Genomic DNA, 26,358 nt, shown 5'->3' on the forward strand with positions numbered 1-26,358 from the left:
TTATTTCATTTTGTGTTTCCGTCCCCTACGTGAGTTATCCCCCTTTGAAATGAGAAAAATTTTTACATTTGGTCTTGAACTTCAACCTGTTGCCATTATTTTAATTATTAACTTACAGCTACGTAACTCAGCATATAAGACTATCAACTTATGCACTTTAACATCAAAGCGTTAAATTAACTGTCATAAATGTAATTCGAATAGATTTCGGCCAAAATGCAAAGGTCTCATTTTTGACTACGAAAATCACTTTTGATGACCTCTAAAAAAATCAAAAGTTCAGTTGAGAGAAAAAATAAAAGTGGTTTTAAACATCTTTCATATGCAGCTTTTAGGAATATGAATTTCAAAAAAAAAAAAAAAAATTAAAAATCGTCGAGCGCACCCATCCGTTGAAATTGTATAACCCATAAAACAAAAAAAAGCTATTTTTCTGAATTTTAATTTTACGTTTGGAAATCAAAAACCAATTTCGAGATTCTTCAAGCAAATAGTAGAAACACAGCTCTATATTCTTGTAAAATTTTAAAGTTGTCTGAATTTTCCCTCATTTGAATTTTTGTGTGTATGTGAAGGGGAAAATCATCATTTTACAAAATGTCACCAAGTTTAAAACTAATTTTGAAGACAAAGGAATTAAAATATAACTTCAAAAGTAAGGTATTTCTTTTATGATACTTAGCACATTATTGGGTATTAATTTCATCAAAGCTAATGCATTCCTCAAAGATTGAGATTAAAAAATAAAATGCTTAATTATGAGAAAATTGAAATATTTTCAGTTTTTGAAACTCGGTTAAAAGTTAACTATAATAACTTTGAAATTTTTACTGATATCAGATTAATTACCTTACTCCATAGATTGCAACAACATATAACTTTTATGTTTTCATTAAATAGTTAATAAGATACAAGCCTTCAAAAGTGCAACATTTAGCATTTATGACAATGCTGTTCAATTTGACCAATTTTCAATCGCATGTAACTATTAAAATAAAAAATTTCAAGCAAAAATATTTTAGATATTTTTATATAGGCATAAAAGGAACCTGTATACCAAATTTCATAAAAATCTGTTACCATGCAGCCACCACTTTTTTGCGAATTTTGTATGGAATGACCCATATATATATATATATATATATATATATATATATATATATATATATATATATATATATATATATATATATAGCATTTATTTACATTTGTGTAAAAAAATAAAATTTTCATTTTATTTTTAAGTAACATTTAATTCATTTATATTAAATTTATGTCAAGTGTATACACAGTATTTATTCATGTTCTAAAATAAAATATATTATTCACTTTGCAATAAATATACTTTGTAATAACATCTGTACTCCTTATTATGTCGAATCTGTAATTGTTAGTCATTCAATAGTGTATTGTGCAGTTACTGCTAATTGCCAGTCAAAATATATGGAAATTACTAGTGTGAAGAGCAGGTAAACGAGAGTATCTGCTTTGATCAAAATTTTGATTGCAAAATCAAAATGAACACAGACGACCCAAAAAATATTTCGATATAAACATATAGAATCACCTAGAATCAAATTTCAATATTTCATTGATTTTTGGGGGAAATCACAAACGTGTTTCTTGAAGCCAATTTCAAAATGCATACTACATCATGGCTTGAAGTATCATCAAATAAGCAGCACTGAGTTTTAGCATTACATATTTTTATAGCATGACTTTTTTATCAAAGCACTTTTTAGATTTTGAAAAGGATTTTCAGTTTTGGTTCCATACATCAGGGACCTTTTTCTTCAACAGGTTATTTAATGGATATCTTAATTTAGAATGAAATGGCTGTAGATAATTACAGGCTTAAAAAATCTTTACAATTCTTGAACATTAGTTGGGGATTTGGAAATGGTCCCCCCCCCCCTCCTCCATTTTCTTCAGTTTGACAGTTTCTTAGCCATTATTTTTATTTGTAGGGAAAGTGAGCATTATATTAGCAATTAAGCATCTTCTGAGGAGTTATAGAGGTGTAAAGTTTAAAAGCATGAACATTTGGAACATGTTGGGAGACTCATGGGGAGTATTCTCCCTAAAATGTTTTTTCAATCATCAAAACTCACCTTTTAAGCGGTTTTTTCACTTATTTTTTGACATAAAACCAGAGTATAGGACTCAATCTATGTATCTCATGGGGTCAGAAAAAAAATTTTCCACAGTAAAAAGGATAGAAATCTAAAAATTGGCAGGATTACGTAATTGTCGAAGCCTCTCAGAAAAGTGTTAATGGCTAGTATAATACTCCCTTTCCCTCCAAATAAAAATTACAGCTCTGAAATTGTTGAAATTGGAAAAAAATATGAGGGGCACCATTTCCAAAAAGTGGGATGTAATGAGGGGGGGGGGGATTGTGGTCATATTTGGTTTCAAGTGGTCGTATTTTACATAAAAATTAGCAAGAATTATATCAGATGCCTTTAAAAGGTGTATTTTTGCTGTACAGCGGTATTAATCAACTAAATATGCCATCACAGATATAATGCATGAATTTTCAAACCTTTAGGGCTAAATTATCATTTAGCATTTGTAGATCTTGAAGCTGATCATACACATTGTTGAGTTTAGTATTTAATGCTGACATTTCTTTTTTAAATGAAGAACACTTTGCACGGGATTGTTCAAGTTTCTTTTCCAAATTAAGGAATGCTTGATCTTTTAAATCTCTCTACAAATAGAAAAATGTTTAATTGAAAGCTGAAATAACAGAAATTCAATGAAAATGAACAATCAGATTTTATGGAACATCATCATATCCATTTTCAAAGAAGTCATAATTATTCCAATACTTGGTAAGGTTATAATTAGAGTCAAATTCAGTCAAGATTTGTAGCAGGGAAAGTAAAGTTTTGGAGAGGAAAAACATTTTTCAGCTGGGAAAATCTAGTTTTGGAGAGAAGTAAAATGTATAGCAATGGTTTTTTTTAAAAATATTTTTAAATCTCAATTAAAAAAATAAAACAATGAAAAAGTTTTCCATTTTTATACCTGACCAGGAAAACAATGCCGTTGATATAAAATCTTAAATTAACTTTCTTATTTTAATTCGGTTTCTGAACTACAGTAGAACCCACTTAATGGAATAGCCTTTTTGCCACAAAAAAGTATTTCAATAAGCAGGATATTCCATTAACCAGGATCAAAATAACACATTATATTGGTTTGGTACATTGAAAATGTATTATATTAAGCGGGACATTCTTTTAACCAATATTCTAATAAGCGGGCTCGACTGTACCACATGATACTCATCAATTTACACTAATTTAGTTTAAAATTTATTAACCCAAAAAAAAAGGAGTATAGCGAAGACATTATACAATACAATGAAAACCTTACAGGATTTCGAAAAATGCAAAAAAGTTCCAAACAAAACTCTCTTAATAACATTTGAAATCATTCTATTTACTAAATTTTTTTTTTCATCGAAAACAAAACAAAAAAAAAGTTTAAAAATAAAATATTGTCAAGCTAAATTAAATACATTGCACACACAAAAAAAAAATAATTCTAACAACAAAAATCAAAGCAGCATAATAGAAAACAAAGGATAAACCTGAAATATGAACATGCAAAGCAATTCTGCGATATCAGATTCCCAACTCCAGCCGAAAGTTGAACATGATCCATTTCACTCTTCTGAAATAATCTTTTCGTTCTTATAAAATATTTTTAGAACTACAGTATAGTCCCGATTAAACGATTGTTAAGGGACTGGAAAAAGTTATCGTTAAATTAAGGATAACGTTACATCGAGGAGCATAGACATTCAATGCAGTCAAATCCGAAATGTACCATAAAATTGAGGAAATTGCTAATTCTGGTAACATTAAATGAAGTTATACTGTATGTGAATAATAAAGCTATAATGTTTCATATTTTTAATGAATGACATGATCCTTAAAATTTTAAGAAAGCCTAAAAATAATCCTAGCATTAAGCTCGACATTTCCAGACTTTGGCTCACTGTTTTTTCTGAACAATATAAATCCTTGATTTCTGAAAAGTAACGACACTGACAGGTTTGCCACTCAATCCAGGGGGGGGGGGGGGGATTCCCTGTATGAGTATGAAGCATTACAAGAGAGTAAAACACTGGTATAAGAACATTAATATCCTGATAGTTTCATCATGGGGAAAAATAAATTGAATTACATAAGGGAAATAAAGTATAAATTAAAACTCAAATAACAGCATGGTGACTGAATATTTATGTTAGAATTTTATTAAGAAGAAAAGAAAAAAAACTTCTCTTAACAATTCCTTACTTGAACCAGATTAGGGGGGAAACAAAAGCTAAGCAGAACATTAAATACTGATGACTAATCTTATGCTCTCTAAATTAAATTAGGATGAAATTCAGGATGCATATCAAACAAAACATTCAATATTGTTTGCTTTTATGATAGACATTTTAATATTTACTTAAATAAAAACTGGGGGGAAAAAAGGGCTGAAGCAAAATTACCGTTTATTATTTTATTCTATTTGCTTTTCTTCTTATTTTTTAAAAATTTTAATTAATTTTTTTTTGTTACTTAATGTTTCACCATTGCTTTTTGAAACTTCAAATAAAAAGAAAAATAAAATTCCCTGTATTTTCCAGGTTTTTAAGGAGATTTTCAAAATTCCCTGTATATTCCCTGTTTTTATCAGGTTTCCCAGTGACTCAGTAACCCTGTCTAAGCTTTTTCTTACAATTTTCTCTAACAATAGCTTAGGTAAGCCTGGTAAAATTTTTTGCTAATTTTTAACTCGGATGCAAGTGCATGGATGACACAATATAATCAGGGTTGAAAATAGCTAAAACATATTAAAAATGTCTAAGCGATAGAATTAGACAAAAATGAAATAATGTTACGGAAATGGATGTAAACAGATTTTGAAATGCATAAAAAGTTGTGTGTGGTGTATAAAAGCATACCCCCAATAGCCAAAATAAATTTAATACATGGAAGACTTTTCAATCTGTAGAAATTGATTTCTCATCAAATAAAAATGTTTAGAAAAATTTAGTGCATAAAATCTTACAAAGAATAGCTCAGTACCCGAGTAGCATCAACTCATCGGCCATTCATCAAAATCCGATCAAACTTTGATCGGCCGATGATCGGATTCCGATGGTTTTTCATTGGAAATTGCTCCAATATGTCTCATCGGCAATAGTAGAATCCGATCATCGAAATCCGATGAATTTTGCTCCCTATACCGATAAGATTTGGAGCAATATACAAGCGGTGCTATTCCGAGGCAATGAATTTTAGATGAAAATACCATGATATTTGGAGCAATATACGAGCAGTGCTGTTCCAACGCGATGAATTTAGGATGAAAATACAATGAGAAGTAGTAACAGCCGCGATATAGGGACAAACAGGAGGAAAACAATTTAACAGTGGGAAAGGGGTTCGCCATCTTGGATGATCACGTGACCATTCCGCGATCTTGAAAACTTTCAGGAGGGGTTTTTTCGGATGACGTCATTTGGGACAATTATTTAATATCTTTTAAGTTTTTTTTAATAACTTGTTTATTTAATTTCTAATTTCTTACTTTTGATGAACGCGATTCATTACTTTAACTTGAGTTGCTTTGGCTGGGAATCGAACCCCAGGCGTCTGGAAAACGAGCTTCATATGCTAACCACTAGACAAGTAATATTCTTTCCAAGGTGGAAAATAATGTGTTAAATGGAAAATTATTTGTGGCGCCATCTATCGGGGGCCAAGGCCATGACAAATTTCTGAACGGAAAGTGAGAATTTTATTCAGTGAATATGCTTGTGGCGCCAGCTAGTGAAGAGTCAGAGTCGATCATTTTGCCAGCAAGCCGAGTCAGAGTCGGTAGTTTTGGGAGTCAAATTGAACAGAGTGGAATTGTTTTGGAGATAGAGAGAAAACATTCAAGAGTCGAAGTCTCATTTTGTTCCCAATTCCAGTGAGGTAAGCGGGGTTGGAATCTTGAAGTTGAAGTTGAATTGATTTTGCAGGAAGTCAGAGTAAACCCTTCCAAAATCCAGGAGTCGGATTCAGAGTCAAAGTCTCAGTCATTTTTCCTCCGATTCTCAACCCTGAATGTTGATCCGTATAGCCTTACATTTGATCAATAGTTGGATATTCGAATAATAAAACTTATCCTATTTTAACAGGTTTCCAAAAATTTTAGAAGGAAAATTTTTATCGGAAAATTTAAACAACCTACATTTTTTCTGATGAAATGTAACTCGGCAAATTTTCATCGGAAAATTTGATTGTTAGGATCTCTTTTTCTGATGAAATGTAGCTCGGCAAATTTTCATCGGAAAATTTGATCGTTGTGATCTCTTTTTCTGATGAAATGTAGCTCAGCAAATTTTCATCGGAAAATTTGATCGTTACGATTTTGTTTTTCGATGAAATTTCGCTCGGAAAATTTGATCCTTACGACATCTTTTTCCGATGTAATTTTGACCGGCAAATTCTAATCAGAAAATTTGATCGTTATGATTTCATTTTTCGATGAAAAACAGCTCATCGAAAACCGGTTCTCGGATTCTGATCGCAACAATATCAGCGTGCGTTACGTGATGAGTTTAGGAGGAGTCGATGATCGACCGAGCAAAATCTGATGAGTTGATGCTATTTGGGTATGTTTCAAAAAAAAAAAACCTTTTCATTTTGACATTTCAAAAATCCACATATAGTTTTTAAAGTCCTTTGTAAAATAAAGCTAAGCATTAGAATATGGTTCATATATGTTGTACCACTAAATGGAATAAGAATATGATAAACATTTAAATAATTTGTCAGAAAATTATAAAAAATAAAAATTTACTTCATGCACTATGGAATGAAGATGGTTTTGCAGTTGCTCAATCAGCATTCCTTTTGCTTCAGCCTGTAAAAGAGATTAAAGAGAACTTAAGGGGATGTTTCAGTCTAGAAATTCAAAGAACAGAATTTTGTTCTTTTCATCTTTTCAAATTTTAGAAAGAATGCGCCTCTAAGAGAATTTATGGAAATTTGAATATTTTCAGAGTTATAGTTCATTTTGCTTAGCGAAATTCTTCTGTTCTCGATAAAAAAAACTGACAAACAACCATCAAGCCACATGGAAGTGCGTTCCCTGTGTTTTTTATTGCATTTGTTTTTCAGTGTCAAATTCAAATTTTTAATGATATGATTTTATACTTTTCTCTAGGTTTCATGTAATGAAAAAGAATATTTAAGTTAGATGACTCAAAAATCAAATTAATTGTTTCATTTTATTTATGAGCTAGACTCAGGGTTCATACTCTATTTGGAGGAAAAAATTTCATGACTTTTCCAAGATTTTTTGATGACTACATAAAAATGTTCATGACCTTGTTACATGAAGAGATTTGTACTACTTAATATCAAACTTGCTAATTTTTGAAAATGAGCATTAGAAAAACTTCTATACTACCTCATCAAAACACTAACTTGTGATTGAAAAAACATCAGTGTACACCTATAAAATTAAACTACTTTTATTTGTCTTCATCATATCAAGTTAAATAAAGTAAAAATGCAGTGAATGTAATATAACGATGCTTAAATTCTAATATATTTTTTATAAACAGGCAGAATGATAATGAATGGGACAAAGAGTGATTGAGTCATTCGTCAGTTTCAATAAATTTGCCTCAAAAGTTTCTTTTTAGTGCTAACAGTACATTTAATCATCCACATAACTTGACAGCATTTTGGTTTAAAGCAAATCCACATTCTTTAGTTCTTTACGTTTCTACGACATTAAAAAAAAAAAAAAACAAACAAAAAAAAAAAAAAAACACTCAGTAGTGAATAAATTATCTGATTCAAAATTAAATTTTCAAATGCATATAAATTAATAGATTCAGAAATTACAGAAAATAGTGTATGACTCCTGACATTGAACATAGCATTGGGTCGCATGGATTAGTTTTGTGGGCCGTATGTTGGGTTAGGCACTACTGTTTAAGAGTATTTTGATTGCCCTATTTTGACATTCTATTGCCTGAATAAAGATCTTTATTTTTTAAAACCTACAGTAAATTAAGGTAAACGCTGATAAATTCAATACTTAAGTTCTTACCAGTGATGGAAACAAACTTGGATGCAATTGAATTGCGATTTTTGAATGGGCGTAGCAAAATCAAAAATGTGCAAGTTCGCTACTAGAGAATATAAAATATAGGAAGTGTTGAAAATTATGATAAATTCAAAATGAGTGATGTCCAAGCAGTAGAACGCAATTGCAAAAAAATTCGAGCAGCTGCTACACAAGTGGAAGCAAAGAGATTTCAAAATTCAGATTTGTGTTTGGGATCATTCAATTTTCCACTTTCAATGGATTTAATGTGCAATATTGTTAAATCACTCGAGATTTCTAATGCTCTTTTAGCTACTGTTACTTTATACTTCTCCAGGACAATACTTTTCCTTTATACTTTTCCATGACTTTCAAAACAAATTTCAATTTTTCATAACTTTTCTAGGTCTGTGTGTGAAATTAGATTTTTCCCCCCTTGACTTTCCAGGATTTCCATGACCCGCACAAACCCTGTAGACTGAATTAAAACCCCCCTTTTTTTTTCAATTTTTCATCTTTATTTTTTGGACAAGATTTTTAAAAAATGGACTCTATAATTTTATCCAGCAGATAATATATATTGCATGGACAGGGGTATTCACCCACCTAAGAGCAAGGGCGCACCCCTGAATATTGCAAAGCCCCCCCCCCAAAAAAGCAAGAACACCTGAGAAAAATACCCCTCAAAACATCCCCCTAAAAATTTCAATGCTGCAGTCCTGCGCCATGACCTCCCTTCTCACCTTAGGTGTGCACCCTTGGCATAGGAAAAGTGCAATATTCTCATATTTCAGTCATAGCATGACGAGGAATTCTATAGAATGACGACTTTCATTCATTGCTAATAAGATAACCATACATATACGGGTACATTTGAGACCCCCCGGCTTAGTGCTAGGCAGCAATTTGTGCTTTCACGCCGCAGAACATGTTTGGCCATGGTGGACTTATCCTTTCATCCCTTCAGTAGGTCGATAAAATAAGTAACAAGCATGCTTGAGAACCAAACACTGGTAGCTAGCCTATTGGCTGGCTACCTAACCATGACATCTGTCTTAGCACTACAGAGCCCTCAGTCACAAAAACACAGACACAGTTTGCTTCAGCCCCTCACGGGCTTTTGCAGCACTATATTTAGTTATGTAGATTTAATAAGTCATATCTGAGACATACCAACTCCAAGCATAATTTTTTTCTAGGATGAGCAAAGTATGCTCTTGCTATATGCTCAAAAATATTAACAGGGAGTTTTTTGTAATTGTTCAGCAAAATAATAAAGTTTGTTTTGCAAAAATTTTACTTCAAAAATCAAATTTTCTATAAAGTTATAGTCCTTTTGAAATTAGAAAAAGCTAAAAACTTTTGAGAGCAATTCAAACTGGATGTCAAGGAATAAAAGTTGGTTTGTATCCATTTTAATCAAAAATGCGTTCACTTAAGAAAAGTACCACCTTTTCTGACTCAAAAAAAAAAAAAAAAAACCTTTCGATTGAAAAGATAACCAAAGGTTTTGGCCTCCATGGGCTGTTGTACCACTGAGTTTGAGTGCATTTATCAGCATATGGCAATGGAAAGAAACATTGTAGTTAAAAGAAAAAAAAAACATTAGAAACATTTAGTTAAAAGAAACATGGACTTGTGATCAAGTGATGGCAATGAAAATTTCAGAAAGACAAAAGTTCTTCCCTAAACTAAAAATATTCCTTTTGTCACCTACATCCCTTTGTTTATAGCAACATCAATGGTAACTTACTTTGTTTTCTGCCTTCAAAGCATTTTCCTTTAAATACTGCACAGTTTTCTTAACTTGCAGAATATCCAAACCTAGGTCCCCATTTTCATTTCCATTTTCAAAATTTATTCCAACCTGAAATTAAATAAAACTAGGGTGAGAAAGGGGGGGGGGGGGAACCACAAAAATCTGTGACAGCATACTTTATTTCAAATATTTTCATTTGCTACTCAATAGACAAGTTACAGACAAGTGTGATAAAAAAAAACCTACCTACTATGAGTTGATTGTTATATTTTGCATACCTTTCCTTCTTTTTTGTTTTACAAATTACAAAACAGGTTTCAAAATGATAAAATTTGAACTAGCGTTCATGTGGTCTGTGTTGTTTGATAATAGGCAGAAAACTATAAAACAGTGAAAAATTTATTTACAATTAAAATCCAACTAAGAATCCTACATGATGCTCCATTTTGCTCGAAAACAAATTTTTCACCGTTGTTTTTATTACCATTCTAACCATTACCCTTTACCATTGCAGCAAATAAAAAGGATAATTAAAAAGGAATTAACACAAAAATTGTGTCAATTCCTTTGCCTTTAAACTTACATTTAAACCCCACTTGCCTTTTAACACTCTACAGTTTTAACAGTTCAAATAAAAATAGACAACTACCGAATAAAAGTATTTTATGATTGTCTGAGCTTATTAAAATACCAGACAAAACATAAAAAAGATAAAAAGAATTGGCTATGCAAAATTTAGCATTGGCTTTAGTGTTTCTAATTTTGCGGCTATTTATTATTAGTAAATTTTATAAACAAGAATTTCAGTTGGAGTCGACTTCTTGAGGATTAAAAATGATAAATATGAGCCAACTGTACATAATTTTTTGAAACAATTTAGGGTTTGAAATGATCTACACATGAACATGTAGTTCAAAGAAATGATGATAGTTGAATCTTTGCTATTTTGGACTCACATCATAGTACCATGACATCTACCGCCCAAAAGGCATCATTATCTAGACATACTGAGGAGACTTGATATTTTGCTTGAGTTAACTGGAAATTGAAAGAAGCAGATGATAGTATTTAGAAAAGTTTATAGAAGATAATCAGAAAATAGTTGGTTATAAATAAAGTGTTGATGAAATTAAACTTCCCTAACTCAGAGAGCTATACAGGCAGTAGCATAACTATGGGGTCTAGCGCCCCTGGCGAACAAAACAAATTGTGCCCCCCCCCCCAAGGGAAGTCACTCGAAGTCATTGTGACCTCCAAAAATTTTTTTTTGAACATTTTGATTAATTGATTCGACAAATAAGAGACATCATTGTAATTTTTTTCCTTATTTTTTTTTAGAATTGTTTTCAATGATGCCGAATGTTCCTTATTAGTAGATGTTATGTATATATATATATATATATAAAATTAAGCAAACAGATTTTCAAATATTAAACAAATTATAAATAATTAATGATGATAAAAAAGAAAAATGCGAACAGCTATTAAGTAGGAAAAGATAAGATAGGAAAAGATAAAGTGTGAATCCAGAGCTCATCAGCTGTGGAGGATTCATTAAATATGGTCAAAAGACCAAAATTTTTAACTATGAACTAAAAGAGAATGTTTAAGCTCCAGTATATGCAATATAGAGTAACAATGGGCAAAAGCACCCCCACTTGCTAAACTAAAAACAATTAGGTTGAATAATGGACTCGGCTGTGTTTACGCGGATTTCAAGGTAAGACAATTTTGTTATAGGCAGGTACTGTCCCGTGGAAGGCTAATTATCGGAACTTGTTTTCCTAATTAGTCGAGGCGAAACCCCCTGCTTTTAGTTTTAGGTTTGAGCTCTAGTTTATTGTTTTTAGTTTAGCAAGTGGTGCTTTTGCCCATTGTTACTCTATACTGCATATACTGGAGCTTAAACATTCTCTTTTAGTTCATAGTTAAAAATTTTGGTCTTTTGACTATATTTAATGAATCCTCCACGGCTGATGAGCTCTGGATTCACACTTTATCTTTTCCTATCTTATCTTTTCCTACTTAATAGCTGTTTGCATTTTTCTTTTTTATCATCATTAATTATTTATAATTTGTTTAATATTTGAAAATCTGTTTGCTTAATTTTATATTTAGTTAGCTTTTTGGTTTTGCTGCGTTGCGCATCTATGGGCTCTTGGTGTGGTCTTTTCAATATTTTTCACTTTTATTATATATATATATATATATATATATATATATATATATATCCCCTCTAGCTCTTTTTCTTGCAAGGTTTTTTTTTTTTAATTTTTTAGAGCAAAAAAAAAAAAAACACCTCTAAAAAAATTTTTTTTTAATCAATCAAAATGCCGTCCCCCTGGCTGCTGCGCCCCTGGCGAGAGCCACTCCTGCCAACCCCTAGTTACGCTACTGTATACAAGTGATGCGTGGGTTATAGTTACATGAAAGTTGGATGACATTTATTCATCATGAATAATAGTTCCAAAAGCCACCAATAGATAATCAGGGCTTAATTTCCACCAAAAAAAGTGCAGGAGCTTTGTAGTTCCTACAACTTATTTTGTTGGGTAAGTAGTCTAAATTTTGCCTGAAATGAGAAAATTTACATAAAATTGAAAAGAAATGCAGGAGCTCATATCCATTGAGCTCCTATGCAAATCAAGCTCTGAAGCTAGCACATTAAAAAAACGTTCTAATTAATTTCCTTTCAAGTCCTACGGTTCTTCAAAACCATTTTCATTCCCAACACACTTTTCTGCAGCAGAAAGTAACTTAACTGAATGCACAAACATGACAAATATTGCTATCTTTCACTTATGATAATGTTGCTTGTTTTTCTCCTTAGATCTGACCATTTATGAATTTCCGTAGCCAGAAAGTGCAAAGGCTAAGAAGTGAGCTATACCACGCTGTAGATGTTGAAAAACCACGACTGATCTATCACTTATTATTGAAAGTTTGACAAAACACCTATTTGATGTTAGAATAATTATGGAGAAGTGCACCATTCAACATGAAAGTACTATAGTCAAATCTTGATAACTCGAACTCCCAGTTAGAATGAATATGCAGGGGTGTTCTATTCTACATGAAAGTTCCACAGTCAACTTTTGATAAGTAGAACTTATAAGGGACTGGCTAAATCTTTCAACTTATGGGTAGTTTGAAATATAAGAGCTTCACATAGCATTGTCAAAATTTGAGGCCCAATGAAAACTTTAACACGAAGGAATATTTCAAATATAAGCATTTGAGTAAAGGCAAGTTGACTGTATCATGAAGGTTGCTGCAGTTCTGGGACGGTAGAGTTTTCAACATGACATGGTACAATGGTCCAGTGAATTAGTGCATGAAGCATGAATAATTAAATCCCAAATGGAGACTGCTTACATCATGTAATTTCATCTAAAAATTTAACTTTATTATTCATCATTGCAAAAGAGAAGGGACCTTATGAGTAGAAACATTAGTGTTTTTTGTCCTTTTTTTATATATCTATATAGATTTTGTTTTTGCAAGCAGAGGGAAGTTGCGTACTGGCGAGTAGATCACGTGTGCCAAATTTTGGGAAAGGCAAAAAATATCTTCACTTTCCGCGTTTTCACTGTCCGTTTGCTCTGAATAAAAATATTGTGTTGCTCAGCAAAAAATTGATTTGTGAGAATGTGTCTGCTTTATTTGCTACACAAATTAGTGATTATTTATATAACAGCATCTGCTTTTAAAGAGTGATCAGCTTGTTTTGTCCAGTGCTCTGTGCTCCAAGAGAGTTGCTATATTTTGTAACTTATAAAGGCATATTGAGATGTTATTTGCAAGTACAAAATTATTGAAAAGTGAATCAAAAAATGTGAATCTAAGAACATCAGAAGACTAGGGTAAAGTAGCAAAAAGACTTAAAGTATCATGCAAACATCATGTCTTCCCTTTAACACATGAAGTTCAAAAAAATCATTTGAGAGGATTTAACTGCATAATAGCTCTTAACGCTTTAAAACAGAAATCTTCGGTAATTACAATGTGTTTATATATGTTTAAGTTTTGCTTTAAATGCAGTAGGTTTACATCATTAATTCCCACATAACCAGGACACTTATTAAAAGATCTGCTGCTATAAAAAGTGTATGCAGCTAAAGATTTTGATACATTTCATGTAAACCAATACCTTTTTCACATGTAAAAAAGAAAGAACATTTTTCATTATTTCTTTTTCCTTTATTTTTCTATGACTATTAATACAAAACATTCAATGTCAACTGAGATTTTTAAGTTCGGAACATCAAAAAGTTCTACATAGATAAATTTGGGAAACCAAATTTCAAGGATCTATTGCATAGAATGCTCTTTAGACGACAACCTCCCCAAATTGCTATTACTTCATGGAATCTAATTTTTCTCCATAGACCTAATGTTAAATTCTTCTCCATTAAGCAGCTATGCTTACATAGTTCCCTCAAGCTAAACGAATTTTCTTAGTGTGAAAAAAAATATCAATTTTTTTTTTACATGCACTTACATTTTTAGCCATTATCTTAATAGAAATCACTGAGCTTTATAATTGTTACAGCTTTAAACAGTCCTAAAATCATAACCTTAAGTGCTTTAACACCCTTTTCTACTTCAAGAAGCAGCCAGTCATGACATTAAATTTGGCCCCAAGTATAATAAATTTGGTATATAATGTACTGTTATATTAGCGGAAAAATTTGAGATAGAAACTAAATACACTTAACATTTTAATGTTGTGAATATATACCAGGGGGGGACCCAAAAATAACTGGATTTTTGTTCTAAAATATTTATATATTAGTTTATTCACAAAATTTCTTTAGTCTCCTTCAAAGTGTTCACCCTTAGATGCAATACACTTGTTAACTCTTTTTTTACACTATTAGAAGCTCCCCTGGAACTCTTTAACTTTGACCATGACCAGTGACTGTTGCGAAGCAGGTTTTACAGCCTCTACATCATCAAAACGCTTTACTTTCAGAATTTTTTCATCCTCGGGAACAGAAAAAGATCACAGGGGGCTAGGTCTGGCGACTACAGGGGGTCGAGGAACAACTAGCCATCCCTGAGAGGCCAAGTAGCGGTTAACAGTGAAGGCTGTGTGTACGGGAGCGTTATCATGGTGAAGGAACCATTCTTCTGATCGTCCACGCGAGCTCCGACTCACTCTTGTTTCTTCTAAAGTTTCATCAATCGTAAAACTAAAGACTCTCTTTGATTTTTTGGCAGATTTTTTCAACGTTTTCATCATTTTGAGATGTTGAAGGGCGCTCAGAGTGAGCATGATCTTCAACGTTCATGCTACCACGTTTAAAGCGCCCAAACCCCTCGAAAACTTGTGTACGGCTCATAGCATTGTTCTGGAAAGATTGTTGAAGCATTTAGTAAGCTATTCCGTTGCCGACTTTTCAAGCAGGAAGTAAAATTTCAAGCTTACAGTTTGTTCTTTTAAATCTGACATAATGAGTTCACAGATGGAAAGCAACAACACCTGAGAAAACCAACACTATGATCAGACATTATAAACTAAACTGACGCCACTTGCACAGCTGGTTTGTGAAGGTCTCTACTTGAGCCATCTAGCTGGAGAACACTCTACTACATCTAGGATTGGCATCGCACCATTAGTCCGGTTTCTTTTGGGTCCCCCCTCGTACACACACACACGTTGATGATAAAAATGTTTTTACCCAGTTCACATCAGCTTGAATACCAATGGAAACAAACTCTGATGCTTTTTCAGTCTGCACAGCTGAGGAAACTAAGTCAGTATTAAGGCTTTCATGTAAGTTATGCTTCCTGATGGAATGAGTAAGAGTGCAATTGTCCAAATTATTTTTATATTTAGAATTATCTGTCAAAGGAGTTCTGGAAAATGTCTGCTTTGAATTGTCATGATAAGAGCCATTGCTTGATTTCTTTTGAATCTCTGAATCACTAGACAAAGAAGAACTACTGAAATCCACAACCTGTAGAAAAAAGATAAAAATTTCAAATTAAAAAAATATAAAAAACTTTACCAACAAGGGTGTCCATGAGGAGGGATCAAGGCATAGACTGCAGCAATGAAAAATTTAAAGGTAAGGTTTTATATAGGGTCTTTTTTGAGGAGAGGCTTCATAGAATTTGTGCCATCCCTCTTGGGGGGATGGGTTACCCTGCAAATCACAACAGGTAAATCTTGTTTATAAAAGCTTCAACTACATTTATATAAAAAAAATTGAATGCTGCACAAAATACAGTATAAGACCCTAATTTTGGAATTCCGAACTCCAGAACTTTTCCTCTTATATATATTTTTTAAAAATAATAAATCCAAAATTTTTTTTGTCTTTGTTTTTAAAGTTTGAAACTTTTAAAATTGTTAAACTTTGGCAATTACTTATTGAAACACAGTACTGTTAATTCAGTTTTTTTTTTGGAACGTTTTATGGATGCCACATGTTATGCCTAAGTAAGCGTTTTGCTGTTACTGTGCAACAATCTTTTAACAGTTCAGTTAAAAATAATTCTTTAATTTTTTTCCTATTGAACAAAAGTACAAAATTATTTTCAGTAAAAGTATGATTTATTTATTGTGTTGATTGGCACATTGCATAATAATAAAAAGCAACATCTGTGGATTCTATGCCGCTGCAAATTACCTCTGACCTTTTAGAATAGTGAAGTATACTTTCATTTAGATATAAAAAAAAATGAAAGAAATTTGGCGAGAACATTAGCGAAACTAGGAAAAACATGACAAATACTGCACCAAAGGAGAGTTTTCCCTATTTTTTGAGTAGGAATCTGAAATCCAGAAAAGTTCCGGTCCCCAGCATTCTGGATTTGGGGTCCCATACTGTACCATAAAAAATTTAACATAAAGAGATCATTTACATTTAAAATGTAAAGCAAATAATAATAATAATAAAAAAAATAGTCCATAAAAGCTATTGATTAAAAATAAAAGAATCTAGTAAATCTTTGATATTCTAAGGAAAGTAGCATTTAAACATACACATCTTTTTTATTTCACATGACTCTCTTCTGTCAACTGTAAAGACAATAAATTAGTTGAGGTTTACTGAATAAAATGAGATCAATAAGCAATATGGACTGTTCGAAAAAAAGTAAAAACATTCTTAACTTAAATCTAGTAAAAATTATGTTATTTGCACTTGTGGAAAAAAAGCTAAAGAAATGTGAAAGTGTTTACTGTAAAATTGCAAAAGATCTTATCTACATCTGTAGCTCTTAATTGATGGATTAATTTAGATAAGATTAAAATTAGGGGGGAGGGGGGGATAAATAAATTTGAACTTTAAAGAACATTTTAAACTCCCTTCACTAAGGAAAAAGACTCATATTGAATTTAAGAATCTTTCTTAACTTTTGAATGCAATTTTTCCTCCTCTTAACAGAATTAGCACTAGCAATTGTGACTCTCTTAAAGGGTTTGTTTTAGCAATTCTGATGTTTGTAAAATATTGCTCTGATACTGAAATTTTAATAAAAAACTTACTTTTTGATTTTTTGTCGGCTTATACTTAACGTTCTTGAATGAGCTTGAATTTTCATACACTACACCATTTTGAATTTTATATTTTCTGTACTTTCTAGATGCTCCAACTTTCACTGTAGTACTTCTGTCTTACAATCAAACCTCATTAAAGCAAATTCAAAATGACCTATAAAACTAATTGGTCTTAACTGTAGTTTTTCTTATCCAAAAAACAATAGTTATTTGTAAATGCAATAGGACGGAGAACAAAAATGTAGTTTGCCTCAGTAATTTGTTTTAAGCACGTTTGAATTAAAGAGGCTCAACTGTATTTGGTCGAAATGAAAATTATTTTCATAGCTAGTTTGAGTTAGCATTTTGCAATAGAATGCTTGAGTTTATCAGTAGATCTATTTCAAACAAATCTAGAAAGTTCTTCTATCTTTACATGAAGTTTAGTGAGACCTCATTTGGAGTAGGATGTAAATTTTTAGTCTCCTTATTTCAAGAAAGATATTTCTTTATTGGAAAGAGTTCAAAGAAGAGCTACTAAGGGGACTTTCAGATTCATATTAAGATACTAGACTTAAAAGGATTAATATGCATAGCCTGAAGCAAAGGAGAGTCAGAGGGGACATGATCCAGCTGCTTACATTTATCAAAATGAAAGATGTTAACGGGTTAAATTTTTTCATGGAAAGCAGGACAAGGGGTCATTGTTTTCAGCTATTCAAATCTCAGGCTAATTTAAAAATTAGTAAAAATTATTTTAGTAGGGTTGGGGGTACTTGGAACATTTTACTGGAAGAGGCTGTAATGAGCAAGGGAGTAGATAGCTTTAAGAAGACCATTGATGTGCATTGGAGACTAATAAATTGACTAGGAGCAGCCTAGCTGGGCCCAGTGCCTGTTGTTGGTTGTTATATTTGAATTTGTAATTATTATTAATTTAAAAGTAGAATTACATAACAATTAGTTTATTTTTCAGTAGTACTTATAAAATACCTCATAAATTCAGCCTTTTTAGATTTAACTGTACATCTAAAGTATGTCTAATTTAACCTGAATGATCCCTATTTTTGTAACCATTAGTACTGGCTGCATACTTTCTATTGCAAAAATACAAATTATATGGGCGTATTGTGTGTGTGAGTGTTATTTCTAATTCTACAAACTTTTGTAATGTTTTTATGTATCATAGTATCGCATTTTTGAATAGCAATGAAAAGAATAAATATGTACTGTTTTTTCCCCCCCAGCTTTTCTCAATCTTCAAAAATACATATCACTTGTTGTTCTTCTGATAGGGCAATATGTTCTGATCTTATTTTCGGCAGGTCCCTACTCCATGTGCTAAATAATTTAACTCTTATACCTCCTTGAACTTTGGTTATAAATGTTTCAAAACTTTGGTGTTATTGCTGTTTTTAAAGAAGCTGATTTCATGAATATCACTGTAGGGAATTAAGTATACTTCATTTCTTTTTTGCTTTAAATTTTTAATCTTTTACCTATGCCTCTTATTGCATTCATTTTGCAATTGGAAATATGCATCTCTGACAAACAGTTGCAAAAACAGGGGTTATTCAGGTTAAACCTGGACATGTTATATAAGTGCACACATATACTGATGCAACATTTAGTGATATTACAAAGAGCACATTACACAGACAATGTAATTCTCAATTATGCAAACAAAAATACTTTCCTTGTGATAAGAATGGTTAGACACAGGGCACTTTGAATTCTTGCTAATGAAGTCCCAATCACAAACTTTTAAACTTGAATCTTCACTAGGAAATTTCAAATCAATACTTTGACACGGTGGAAAATTTAAGTGAAAATCATCATGCAAGGCAATATTTGATGCTTTTTTGATATGTTCACATGGTCGGTACACATAAATGTCGTCACCAAACATGAAGAGATGAGGTTCACTTTGTGCTCGACTAACACCAAATTCATAGTCATATTTTTTATCATTTACTTTATGAGTTGGAGAAGCAGATTTGTCCTTATTAATAATATCAGATGAAACATTTCTAGTTGGATGATCTAAAACATACATTTTTTCAGTACAATCTATACCTTGATAAGAATATGACTTGCGCACCACATCAACACAACTATAAATATTACCAATATCAGGTAATGAAATGCAGTTAGGCAGGAAGCTATTTTTAGTTGAATGCAAAGCTGTACTTTCAGGATTGAGCTGGAAATAAAATGATTAGGGAATTAAATATTTGAAATCTAGACAAAATCAATGCATTTGCTTTATATTTTGCATATTAAAATTATTGGGAAAAGATTGCAGTATCAAAAAGAAAGGAATTACATCAAAATAGGATATTTTATTTTTGACTGATTTTTTTTTTTTTTTTCAGAACAGAAAAATATAGCAGGTAAACAATTTTTACTGGTTTGTATGCTTATGAAATTTTTTACAATTCTTTTAAAAGCAAAACATAGTAATCTATCACTTATAAGTTACCTCTTTAATATATCTGTGTCAGTTGTATGTCAATTTTAAAAAGTCCTGATCTGAGGTTTTTCATTGTAAAGACTTTTTGCCTCCCATTCATTTCCAAAATAATCAGAAGGAAGCACATAAAATTTAACCTAATCTACCAAAAGGGGGAGTGAACAAGCTACCTAGTGTTGTTTTCCTGGAATTGGAACAAGGCTTCAAAGCATAAAATAAAATATGAATATTTTGTCATATGATACTTTGTTGGAGATCAACGTCATGAGCACCACTTTCAAGCTTATATCCATTTTATTATTATGAATGAACTGGGCTGCAAAATTATTGCTTTTTGCTATGACAGAGAGATCAATATTAGTAATCTCATTGAAAATAAAAATTATAAAATGTAAGAATAGAAGCCCAAAATGAAAAATATATTAACAGAACATTTTAGGACTCCAGAAAGGACACTAAAATGAACTAAGAGCAAGCAAAGATGATATTTGTTTTGCAGTATATCCTTATGTTTTTTGTCTTTAAAGATTGTTCAATCCAAAATAAGGATGAATTAAGGACATTAAAAATACATTAAAAAATAAGGACATTAAGAATGAGCTTGTTTGATCAATCTTATGTTGTGTCTATGTATAAGTGAGAGATCACTGCAAATAAATAAAGAGTGACAACAATTTATATTTTTGACTATCTGAGAGTAATAAGTATCTAGTGATTCAGACATTAAATTTATGTTTCAGCTACAGGACTTAATTCTTGAATACTTTGTACAAGTAGAGAATTACAATACATCTTAATTTTTCATAGGAATTTTGAGTGAAACAATAGTGAACAATTAAAAATTTACATAATTTTTCAAGCCACATTTTATACTAAAGTTTCACATGTCTGCAAGTTACATGGTTATAAAATAACAAGTGATCTTCTTTTCTATGATTGCAGATAGGAACTAGGAAGGCAGAGCATAGAAACATAAGTTCGGAAAATGGATATATATATATATATATATATATATATATATATATATATATATATATATATATATATATATATATATATATATATATATATACATATATATATATATATATACATATATATATATATATATATATATATATATATATACATATATATATATATATATATATATATATATATATATACATATATATATATATATATATATATATATATTACATACACATTCTCAAACTTTATACTCAGCGAACCCCTTTCATGGACAAAAAGTCAGGGCAAACCCCTTTCATTAGAGTGTATAGATATTCCTGTAGATTGTAGTTAATCAGGCATTACTAAGTAGAGGGGAAAATTGCTATTTGAAACAAGTACAATTATAATTTTAAAAAAAAATGTGGTAAAGACAAACAGAGAAGTAAAACTTTTATCTTTCCGCCTTTTTTTTCAGATTCTGAACCATCATCCCCCTCCCCCCCACATTTTCTCTCAATCCACGTTTTTGTTATTTATGCACCTGACTTATGTGTATTCACAAGATTGTACATTTTAATGCAGAATATATTTTATAAACACTGAGAAAACTAAACAATACACGAAATCTGCTTTTTAATTGTTATCAAGAACAATGAAAAATAATAGTACGTAATTATAAAGTCAATTTAATAAATAATAGTTAACAAATTAAGTTCAAGACTTAATTAAAGCAAGCATCTTAGGTATTTTAAATTTTTCTAATTGGCTAGTGTAATTCAGTTTGTCTAAGTGCTTGAAATTAGTTTGTTAACTTTCATTAATAAAATTAACTTTATAATTACTATTATTTTTCCTTACTTTGGAGACAATTGAAAAATAACTATCTCATTTCCATCACACAAAAAACTTGCAGATCAGAATTTCAAAGCCTTAGCATAAAAGTTTCACTTCAAAGAAAAAGAAAGACAAAAACACTCGTACAGAAATTAAATAGAACAGACAGAAATCAATAGGTAACAAAATGAATAAAATTCGTAACTGAACATTGACATAACGAGAAGAGTGGGTTGTTTTAATTGGCAGAATTTTGATATATTAGTTTTAATTTTTGATAGTTGGAGTCGAATACTTCTGATAGGTAAGATTCTGATAAGTAAGTTGTGGGAAATGGAAGAATTAGCTTTGCTTTTCTCTACAAGTTGTTCATATTTTTGTTTTCAGGACTAGGCTAAAAATGGGAAAATGTATCCTTTAAGATAGATTTCATGCTGCAGTCTGATCAAACATTCTATCAGACGTTCATATTCTATCAAATGTCATACATTCATATTCACATGACGACTGATAACATGGTATTTTCGAAGCAGAAAACGGTTTGATGACCAATGCATGATCTTGCAGCATTGTAACTTGAGATATCTGGAAGTAGTGCTCAAAAGAAAACTTGATACTTCAGAGATGAAAAGTCTGGTTTTCAAATGCAAAAGCATATTTAACTATTATTTAATGTTTTTAATTTATTTTTCTGAAGTTTGCCAAGGACCCCTTGGGGGTTCGCAGACCACAGTTTGAGAAGCGCTGATTTAAACTACAGCTAAAAGGATAACAATGTATGTAAAATATATGTAGAAGTTAAAAGAGAATTTTACACTATCACACAGACGAGAGAAAATCGTGATAACAAATTCACTCAAACATATTAAGCTAAGCCATACCAAAAACTTATAAGGGAAGGGAATTTTTTGAATAGTTGGTCACTATTCAAAAGATTTTTTAGAATTTATGGTCTGGTCACTTGTTTATGTGTGAAAGTAATCTAGATCTAAAAATCAGTAAGTGGAGTGGATCTACAGAAGAAAGTAGTGCAGATCTAAAAATCATCTTTCAACTAGTCAGGTTTTGCTGCCCTAGAAAGGTTTGATGTTATTGGAAGAGGAAGAAATAGGAATGTTTAAAAATATATTTTGTACTTTTCAATGTAAAATATATGCATTAATCTATATACAGTTAATCCACGACAAAATTTATTTATTTATTTTTTGAAAGTAAAAATGGCCCCGGATATGATGATGATAGGGAGTTTTCTGTATGCATATTTCTGGTGCAGAGTCCATATGTAACTGATAATAATAAGTAGTTAAGTAGTGACTTTGAACAGTTCTTGTAGCGTACAGGCATGGTCCCCATATCCTACAAGAACTGAAAGGAGATTCATCAAAGAGGTGAACGCCATTCCCATTCAGATGTGTCAAAATGCAGCCAGAAGCTTCAAAAATTGACTACATCAGTGCATTGCTACTGGAGGTTGCCATCTTGCAGATATCGTTTTTAAATGTTAATGTAAAAAAACTGTTTAAAGTGCCAAAGGTAATAAAAAAAAATTCAAACCCTCTACATTTAATAGTATTTTATTTATTGCTTTCCAAACTGAGGACATACCTTTTGCTGCACCCTGTAGTAGGATTCTTCTGAGATATAAGGTAACTAGGACCGAAAAAATACAAAATGTTGCAAATAACAAATCAAATAATAAATTGTCCATTCACTTAAAACTTAGTACATTCCCCAATCCCCACAAAAAAAGCAATTACAAAATTTTAATAATTAAAATTAAGTATAAAAATATAAATAAATTGTTAAAATAAAATACAAAATAATATAAACTCTTAAACAAGTCAATTCCTTTAGTATACTAAATTTTGCATGAATTTAAAAAAAGGGAGGATTTTTCCGAAAAAGAAAAAAAATATTTTTTTGAAAATAGTAGGATTTTTCTGAGATATAAGTAACTAGTACCAAAAAAATACAAAATATTGCAAATAATAAATTGTCCATTCGCTTAAAACTTAGTACATTCCCCAATCCACAAGAAAATACCCTTTACCTTTCGAAAATAGTAGAATTTTCAAAAGAAAAAAACAAAATGAGAAAAATGGAATACATAGCAGCTATGGTATGCCCTTTTTTGGCATACCTACAAATTGTGCTTAGGAAAAAATAGTGCATAATCGCCCATAAGTGTGGTTTTGTCACAAGTTAGGGAAGAAAACCTATTTTGGTGCTGCCTAGTGTAACTGTTGTAGAATTTCCATACCTGTGGAAGAAAAATTGGTTTCAGTATGTATTCTTACACACTGTATGGGGCTCTAGTCTCCCCTGGTAATGGTGGATGACTAGAAATGAACGCTATCTATTAAAAGGAAAGGTAAGCTTTTTGATGACTTGATAGAAAAACTTAAAATGGGAGAAAATTGTAAAAAACCGGAAATTGCGGGAAAAGGATGCAACAAAAGGAAGTCTCTCGTTATAAACAGTAGAGTTGGGAGGCATGCAACAGGTTTTTTCTTTTCGGAGGGGAGAGGGTGATCTAAAATCAAATATTCCCTAGTATTGGCTTCTTTTTCTCATGTCCCAAGACTAAACTTGATTCTTCTAAAATTTCATTTTTGACATCATTGATTGCTATTGTTTGAACTCTTTCATAATATCTTGAGGTATAGAAATCAATCATAATAAAAAATACATTAGATTGCAGCTCCCTTCTTAGAGCAATAGCTGCCAAAACTAATCAGTAATTCTCCCCATTATAGCCCACCTGCTTACCAACTTTTGTCAAATTTTGTTTCAAATCAACTTAATGAAGAGAAGAATACACAAGTCTACAATATCTTACGACAAAAGAGTATCATAAACAAAGTCATGCTCAGCTGATAGTTGTCTAATTTGTATGCAAATTTCTTGATTATGTTAAATGTATTGACTTCAGACAGACATTTCCCAAAAAACTGTCAAATCTGATTAGTGCACTTGACAAGTGCAAATCTGTCAAAATTCAAAAAAAATCTATGAATTCAATACTTCCTTCTTATATACTTTAGGGGCATAAAAAAAGGTGAAGTTTCCCTATTTTTCAATACAAGCTTCCCCCCCTCCCTATTTTATTTTCAGAAAAGTTTTGTATATATGGTTCATTCCATAGTATTTGACTGAAATTTGCACCATATGAGGCAGTGAGAAGCAAAGGGATGTAAGTGGCAAAATTAAAAATTTGGAGATAATACGCATGGTAGGTGAACCTCTCCTCTGTCTCTGGGCAAGAGATGGTACTAGTAGCCCTGGTAGTTGCTGCTCTATAGCATGATTTAGGGAAAAAAATGAATGAAAGCCTACTTAGGATGTTATCTTTAAAGGCGTTTTACTCAGAACTTGAAAATGTCTACTTACATCCCTTTGCTTCTCACTGCCTCATATGTAATGATAAATTTTGAAATATTTCTATTTTTTTCACTGTTAGAATACAAAGAATTAAAACTTCATTATCAGTATTTTTACAGTGAAAAAATATAAATATTTAGAGATTTACATTACATCACAGCCAAATAATGTGGAAAGACCCATATTTTTTTATACATACACATAGTCAACTCTAAATATCTTGAAGTGCAAACTTAGCCTAACATTGGAATTTGTTTCACAAAAGCTGCTCTTTTATTCTGGAGCTCATTATTTTAGGGATCTCAGATCTTAAGGATTTGGATTTTGGAATCTGAAAATTTGCATATGTTAATTTTAAAAGTGTGTGCACATCCCTATAAAATTTCATGAAAACTTGAGATGGTTGAGAGGAGACAGGTGAAAAATTAGATCAGTTGACATAGAATGAATCCAAACAGTGTTAAATATATTTATAAAGAAAATATATTTATCAAATTTTACCAGTGTAGGGATACTATGTTGCATGGGAACTTTCGGATTATCTTTTACAAGGCTTCTACATAAATGTCGAATTCTCGGGCTGGATGAAGTTGAGCTCAAGACCTCAGGTGTTGAAATGTTTGCAGATACAATCTAAACAAGCATTCTTTTAGTTTTAAAAAAAATTGATATTTTGAGCATGAATAGAGGCATAATTTAAAATTTATTTTGTCTGAAAAATGTAATTCATACTTATCAAATATATTTATAAAAATAGGAAGAAAAAAATATTGACACTTCTTAACAAATAACAAGTACAGTAGAACTTCTGAAATCTAAACCCAGGAAATCTGAAATTCTGAATACTCCGAACATCTTGTGAAGTTGAGTCCTAAAACTAGGCTTAAAAAAAAAAAAAAAAAAACTACAATTCAAAAGCCAATTTAGGTTTTTAATGCCAGCTACTTTTTGCAAAAGTCTGACTACAATGCATAATACAGCTTTGTACCTTATTATTATGCAGAGCTGAATTCAATAATCTTGCATTGAAGTAACAAACTTAATCGTTAATGATGTGATGTTGCTCCAGCATACAAGGAATGAGCTGGAGTTGCACTTTGGTTTTCTGCACTATGTAATGAAAGCCAACTTGTAGTGCTCCTAAATCATTCCATACCAATAAACATTAGCATTAGTATACTCATGTGCTATAGCCCCACATGTACCACAAAAATATTTACATAAGTTCAAAAAATTTTAGGTGTACAGCAGAAAGGTTAAAATTGATGATTTTTTTTCTATTTATCTTTTAAAAATTAAATATAATTTTAAATAAAATATCAAGTTCAAAATATATTAACAAACACATTT

The 26,358-nt window shown here is 31.2% G+C and overlaps 1 protein-coding gene across 1 annotated transcript in view; it reads right to left on the reverse strand.

The window, feature by feature from the left end:
• LOC129218733 (uncharacterized) overlaps positions 1–26,358 on the reverse strand; it is a 126,435-nt gene that overhangs the window by 46,620 nt on the left and 53,457 nt on the right. Inside the window, exons 8-13 of the mRNA XM_054853056.1 lie at positions 25,510–25,641; positions 19,021–19,569; positions 15,562–15,840; positions 9,872–9,985; positions 6,859–6,921; positions 2,546–2,713 (exon numbers count right to left, since the gene is read on the reverse strand). Coding sequence (XP_054709031.1) covers positions 2,546–2,713; positions 6,859–6,921; positions 9,872–9,985; positions 15,562–15,840; positions 19,021–19,569; positions 25,510–25,641 — 1,305 coding nt within the window. The remainder of the gene's footprint in view (positions 1–2,545; positions 2,714–6,858; positions 6,922–9,871; positions 9,986–15,561; positions 15,841–19,020; positions 19,570–25,509; positions 25,642–26,358) is intronic.

The sequence above is a fragment of the Uloborus diversus genome, chromosome 3 (assembly GCF_026930045.1).
Source record: "Uloborus diversus isolate 005 chromosome 3, Udiv.v.3.1, whole genome shotgun sequence".
NCBI lineage: Eukaryota > Metazoa > Arthropoda > Arachnida > Araneae > Uloboridae > Uloborus > Uloborus diversus.